A 6277-nucleotide genomic window follows, 5' to 3' on the forward strand; every position below is an offset into this window, starting at 1 on the left:
AGTCGATTATTCTTCTCACAGCCCTTCTGCAATAAGCCGCAAGTCAGAAGTTCTAAACTATTTTGAGTCATAATCGGTGAAGTTGGCAATAGCTAATTTGAACGATTTGGTTAAGACAGGTTAAAGGGCGCAGCACACACTCTTGCATAACGCATAATGCATAGTGCATAAAGGAATCAACCAATCAAAATTCTTCTTTTCCATGGAATGGGAGGAAAGGAAAGATTCTGATTAGTTGATTCGCTTATGCACTATGCATTATGCGTTATGCAAGAGTGTGTGCTGCGGCCTTAAGACTTCTGATGTTCTGACTTGCGGCTTATTGTAGAAGGGCTGCCACATTTAACTGTGATTGGCCAATTTCTTACGGCTTACGACTTGCGACTCTATTGTAGAACAGGCATAATAACAGTTAAATATTCCCCTCTCATTCGGCGGTAAGAAGGGAATACTCGAAGATGATTGGTCAATTTTTACAGATTACGGCATCCCCCTCTAGTAGTATAAGCTCTATAGTGTATACTTGCACTAAGACGGAATATTAGGTAATCATACAGTTTAACACTAACCATCTCAAAAATCAATAAAATTAAGCTTATTCGCGTTTTTGCATGAAATGAAAGAATCTGTCAGAAAAAGGTGTCGCTCCACCCCGCGAACCGAGATATTAAGCGTTAAAGTTGACAACTATTGAGGTTAGGAAATCTGTCAGAAACAAAATGAGGATATTTCTTCAAAAAAGCGACCTCCGATTTCGATAAAATTAAGCTCATTCGATGCGTTTTTGCGTAAAATGAAAGAATCTGGCAGAAAAAGTCTGGGACTGCTCTGCGAAGCGAGATATTGAGCGTTAATGTTGACTTAAGTGTTACTACGTAACACGATCATTAATCTGTCATGTAGACAGTGAAGTGTATAAGTCTAGTGCCTATTGGTTCGGGGCGACATAGCCCCGAACAAAAAAAATAACGTATTCTACCTGCTTGAGGCCTAACTATCTAGAAGTTGCAGCCTAGACAGTAAAAAGACCACTCTAAAAAGACTATTCTCACACCCCACTGTCTTCATGGGTTAGAAATATTCTAAACGGACACTGTCTATGCAGCAACTTCTAGGCGATTAGGCCCTAAGTGGATAGGATATGTTATTTTTTTTTGTTTAGGCGCGGCGTAGTTGTAGAGCGACACTTTTCTGCCAGATTCTTTTATTTCATGCACATCAAATAAGCCTAATTTTATTGATTTTTAAGGTGGTTGGTGCTAAACTATATAATTACCGAATATTATCTAATTTCCTTCTCTCTGGATTCAGTACACGCCATTTACTTGATATTCACACAACGTGATCGGCACTGATACTCGAATAAATTCCTCGTGGCAATCATCTCACAGCAGAAGAATACGAGAGTACTTACTGAATGATGACAGCGTTATTCCGCATGAATTGCATACAGAATTTGCGTCGGAGCTTAGCTCTAATGTCGTCCAAGGAGACAACGATATATCGTAGGATAGCGACAACACCGAGCCGTCATGATGAAATCAAGGAAGAAACAAAGCCTGTCAAGAGAAAGTGGGTGAGTTATGGCTTCAGTCATGAGAACGAATTGGAAGATCGTCATGCTCTGCACCAGACCATGTTTGTCTGTGTAACCATAGTCTTTGTGATTGGATGTACCGTCATGGCCTATTTACCTGATGTCAGAGGCAAGGATTGGGCACAACGAGAAGCTTACCTGCGACTCCGTTATAGAGAAGAACATGGACTTCCTCCTATTAGTCCCAATTATATTGATCCGTCGAAGATAATACTGCCAACTGACGAAGAACTAGGTGATACAGAGATTATCATTTAAAAAGTATGTCTGGATAACACAGAGAACAATTAAACTTTGAGTGTTGTTACTGCCTATCTATAGCCATCTAGTACTTGTTATATTAATTTAAGGTAACATGTAATAAACACTGCTTTTGTGCAGATTGAAATTCTTTATCAATTTGGAAAAAGACAACTCACAGTTTTGCAGTCCTCAAAAGAAAATGGTCTGGATACAGAAGTGTATATATTCATTAACATGTGTACTACTTGTAATTAAAATTATAGATAATACATGGAAAATTAATACAATTTTTTATGATGCAATGTAGTATAATTAGGATTTTGCAATTATTTTATTTATATACAATATTACATTATTTTCTTTAGTACATATTAAAAATGTATTATGCACATCACATTCTCAATATTTATGAAAAGAAATAAAACTTAGGAAGACATTTATAATCTTTCTTTGGTGAACAATAAATTTGTCATATATACATGTATACATGTATATACATTTAAATATATATTTAACATATATTGTATATGTGCATACATATAAATAAAAAACATTCACCAAGAAATAATTATAAATATCATTCTTAGTCTTACTGGCTCATTTTCTCTTGTCTCTGACAGTTTAGAACAGACAAAAGATTCGATTTTATTTAACTGGTATGCTTAATAGTATACTTTATTAAAGTGAAAATGATATCTTCCATTTATTTTTAAAAGTTCCTTACTGCGTGGACGTTGGCAATGTCATTGTTGGAGCAACGGTAGTAGTGTTGATACTGGGTGGTAATTGATTTTGCTGTTGAAGAACAGATGGATAGAAAGAAGTATCTTGCGGGAGAGAAGCGGTGACTGTAATAGGTGGCATTCCTGGCAGTGATATAGGTGTCGTTACAACATGAGCCATATTAAAGCCAGCAGTTGTGTTCATATTAGGAATAGGATTTTGCTCTCTCGACAATACTGGGACATTGATTGTGGTTGTATTATGAACAGAATTCTGCTCTCTCTGTTGCTCTGGGGCATTAATTGATCCACATGGTGCGGTTGAAACTTCATAAGAATGGATAACATTTGATGGTAACCCCGTAACAGTTGGCATACCAGGAATGTTTGGAGTTATTGGACAAGTGCCTAAACAATTAAATAGATGAATTAACAACGATTTAAATAATTAAATGTTATATGCGAAGATATATAAGCGCTATAAAATATACTATAAAATTCTTTTTTTTCTGCTGAAATTCTCACAAAGTACAAAATTGATAATAATGTTTTTTATTTATGATATTCCCACAAAGATTTTGATGTTTAACCAAATTTGGAGTAGAAACATAAGAAACATTCTGTAATTTATTACAAATTAACATATTAATTTGAAAAAGATCATCTCCAAATAACAGTTCTTTCGTAATTTTCAAAAATAAAAAATTTTTTTATTTTTAATTAAACAATACAAGTATTTATTATATATATATATATATAATAAACTAAGAAATTACTTAAAATCTGTGCTTACTGGATGCAAAACTGGTGGTGGGCTGATTCGAAAACATATGAGGTCCTGACCTGACGGATGTATAGCCACCAATAGTACCAGTGAAATTGACTTGATTTGCTGGTTGCATTTGCATTTTTGATCCAGGTCCAGGTATACTTTGAGCAGCTATAACTTCCTGTTCACTTTTTAAATTTTGTATTGAGCTATCCGTCGGAACAGTATAATTCGGTGTAATTAATCCGGGTGGTGTATTGACAATTGGATTGATTTCTGCCACAGTAACGGTGGCAGTCATTGCTGGTTGAGTTTGCATTACAGTATTCTAAAAAGGAAATATTCATAGAAATATTCTGAAATGAAAATATTGTTTGTTGTGTGTGTGTGTGTGTGTGTGTGTGTGTGTGTTTGCACACATGAAGTAGATATAAGTGTAATAATATAGTATAGCAGTTTCTGAATTTATGAAACTACTATCTATTATAATACTGTAAATCATGCATATACTTTTTAGACTATTCAAATATTTACACAAAAACATTATATAATTATGCAACTTTTTACCACATATGAACTAGCAGATTTCTGCTCTGGTACGCTTCTGACTGGTATTCTATGTAAGTATCCATATCCGATTCCACATCCCAAACTATTAAATAAATCCAAAAGAATTTAACATCTATACTCATTATCTAAAATATCTCAATTATCTACTGTATGAGAAACTATGTACCTTCCTTCTCCACCCCAAGTATTATTAGGTGTGATAGTCACTTCTCTACAGGAATCATTTTTAGTATTATATACATACAATTTGAGAGGTCGCGATTCGTGCGCCTCTATTAAAGTAAATAAATCCTCACTTTCATGGAGAATGGAGTCTGCTCCGATAATATAATCAGTGAACGGCCGTAAACCGGCTAATTCAGCAGGAGATGATGGATGTACTTCCTGCAAATATTAATACATTTTCACTATAATTTGCTATACAGAATTAATTTGAGGAATTCATTTTATATATGAACTTCACACTCACAAGTACATGCCAAACATTTTCGTTAGCGCCTTCAAATGAACAGAAACGTATACTGACACCTAATAAACCCTGTCCACCCCATGTCATACTCGGCACAATATTTGTCCGCCTTACAGATTGTGTTTTACTACTATACACTGTGATTGTTAATTCCTTATTTACACCAACCTTTAGAAGTTCCTTTAAAGTATCATTATCTTGATCCTAAAAAGAATATATATGTAGCTTTTTTAAATAGGGATATAACATAATTATTGTAACTGTATAAAATATTTTTTTGACTTTATTGACTTTATTACAGCAGAAACTACAAGTCAACATACCAGACGAGTATTGCCAATTGCCACTATAAAGTCAAAGAATGCTTCCAGTCCTGCTTGCTGCCCAGGAGACCCTTCCTGAACCTGTCAAAAAAGACAGAACATTTATTAATATTATAATTTTTTTGTATATCAACTAGATATATTTTTAATATGTATTTAGTATAAAGATTTGTTTTTTTACTACAGTCTTTATATTAGCAATTGATAAATTACATACTAATGAGATCAATTATAATAAGCTTATAATTAGAATATAATATAAGCCATAAGATATACAAATCATATTTATATTATTTATTTTTAGATTTCTTATTAATTTTTTTATAAAGACAGATAAAATACAATTTAACATTAAATTATTCAATTCTACAAAAAAATGGGCTTTATTCTGATAAACCAATAGTTTGATTAAAAAAAAAACCTGAATAAAAACATGGCAATGTTATATTTTATATTTTCATTTTGCTTTTAAATGTTCATGGAATCACTGAAAAATAATTTAAATAAATCTAGAATATCTTTTGCAAGGTAAAATAATGAAGTCAAACAATGACAAATCATGAATGACATTCCTCAATCAATATGTTAAATTTTGCGAATTGGGTCACAGAGAGAACAACTTAAATGTTTTATAAAAACGTAGATACTGTTCAAATATATCTTCCAAAAAGTTTTATTATTGTTCTCCGCAGTATATGTAGCAGAACAATTTTCTAAAAGTGGACAATACTTTGGGTGGTTACTCTTGACAGGTCACCTTACCCTCAATACATGGTAACCTTCTGTACCGCCTCCCGGTATCTCCACGCTGTGAGAGGATCCCATATCTGTCGAGAGAGCTTCTTAGGTCACTCGAGACGAACAAGTAAAAGACATTAAAACAATTGTCGAAAGTGTGACTTTACGAAAGACTCAAATAGCAAAAATACGTGGCACGACTGTCGTAACACAAACCAAGTGATGAAGTCACGACGGCCATGCAAACTTGCAGGGGTGCGTTCCAAAACGTAACTACAACTATGGTGGAAGTAACAAGATATGCTATTGCGCAGGCATTTTTGCTGGCCAATGAGAAAGCGTGACTGAACTCAGCCATCTTGGGCTTTTCAAATGCATATAATTAAGGGTGTAATCCACTTCACGCTGCAAATGCTTTGAAGCATTCTTTGATTGATTAGTTCGAAAAATTCTTTCTTCTGATTCAACGAAGTGTTTGCAGCGTTAAGTGGATCACACCCTAAGGGTGCTGTCCCATGACGGTCGGATTTCGGAAAACGGAATCTGGGAAAAGTACTAGACCGGAAAATACTAGACTAGAATCAGAAGTAAGTTAGCACGCGCAGTGATATACGCGTTGTGTTCGTTATAATTCATTACTTATATATTAATACTTATAAAATACTTATATATTAATCAATATTTACCGAAAAATTATTTATTAATAATTATTTTATTAACAATTACACAGGCCTGCAAAATTGGAGGCGTTGAAAGTTGATTGGGATTTAACTATGTTTTCTTACGTAATTTTTCGCGCTGAATCCGAATCCGGCGGCAGAATTGCTCTATCACGTCAGGTTTTTG

At 34.0% G+C, this 6277-nt stretch overlaps 2 protein-coding genes across 3 annotated transcripts; one reads left to right on the top strand and one right to left on the bottom strand.

The window, feature by feature from the left end:
* The first annotated feature begins 491 nt into the window (after window positions 1-491).
* On the top strand, window positions 492-2101 carry NP15.6 (NADH dehydrogenase [ubiquinone] 1 beta subcomplex subunit NP15.6). Of its 2 annotated transcripts, none has more exons than XM_018511860.1 (2): window positions 492-545; window positions 1312-2101. In XM_018511860.1, exon 2 carries the CDS (start codon window positions 1418-1420, stop codon window positions 1853-1855), a length of 438 nt encoding a protein of 145 aa, XP_018367362.1. In that variant the 5' UTR covers window positions 492-545; window positions 1312-1417; the 3' UTR covers window positions 1856-2101. The 2 variants fall into 2 exon arrangements, with proteins under 2 accessions (XP_018367362.1, XP_018367363.1); XM_018511861.1 differs by lacking the exon at window positions 492-545 and adding an exon at window positions 559-695.
* Window positions 2102-2416: 315 nt separating this feature from the next.
* Window positions 2417-5687, bottom strand: Grasp65 (Golgi reassembly-stacking protein 2). The gene is made up of 7 exons (XM_018511847.1): window positions 5456-5687; window positions 4694-4774; window positions 4371-4574; window positions 4068-4285; window positions 3899-3983; window positions 3356-3659; window positions 2417-2970 (listed from the first exon to the last, which is right to left on the bottom strand). Exons 1-7 carry the CDS (start codon window positions 5516-5518, stop codon window positions 2561-2563), a joined length of 1365 nt encoding a protein of 454 aa, XP_018367349.1. The 5' UTR covers window positions 5519-5687; the 3' UTR covers window positions 2417-2560.
* Window positions 5688-6277: the final 590 nt, after the last annotated feature.

The sequence above is a fragment of the Trachymyrmex cornetzi genome, unplaced genomic scaffold (genome assembly GCF_001594075.2).
Source record: "Trachymyrmex cornetzi isolate Tcor2-1 unplaced genomic scaffold, Tcor1.1 scaffold388, whole genome shotgun sequence".
NCBI classification, from domain to species: domain Eukaryota; kingdom Metazoa; phylum Arthropoda; class Insecta; order Hymenoptera; family Formicidae; genus Trachymyrmex; species Trachymyrmex cornetzi.

Excerpts from the sequence above, each read along its gene's own strand:
- NP15.6 (XM_018511860.1), top strand. The coding sequence starts at position 1,418 with ATGATGACAGCGTTATTCCGCATGAATTGCATACAGAATTTGCGTCGG.
- Grasp65 (XM_018511847.1), bottom strand. The coding sequence starts at position 5,518 with ATGGGATCCTCTCACAGCGTGGAGATACCGGGAGGCGGTACAGAAGGT. Across the intron at positions 3,984-4,067 it reads ACTTGGGGTGGAGAAGGAAG|TTTGGGATGTGGAATCGGAT; the intron begins GTACATAGTTTC and ends TTTATTTAATAG. Across the intron at positions 3,660-3,898 it reads AATCTGCTAGTTCATATGTG|AATACTGTAATGCAAACTCA; the intron begins GTAAAAAGTTGC and ends TTTCCTTTTTAG.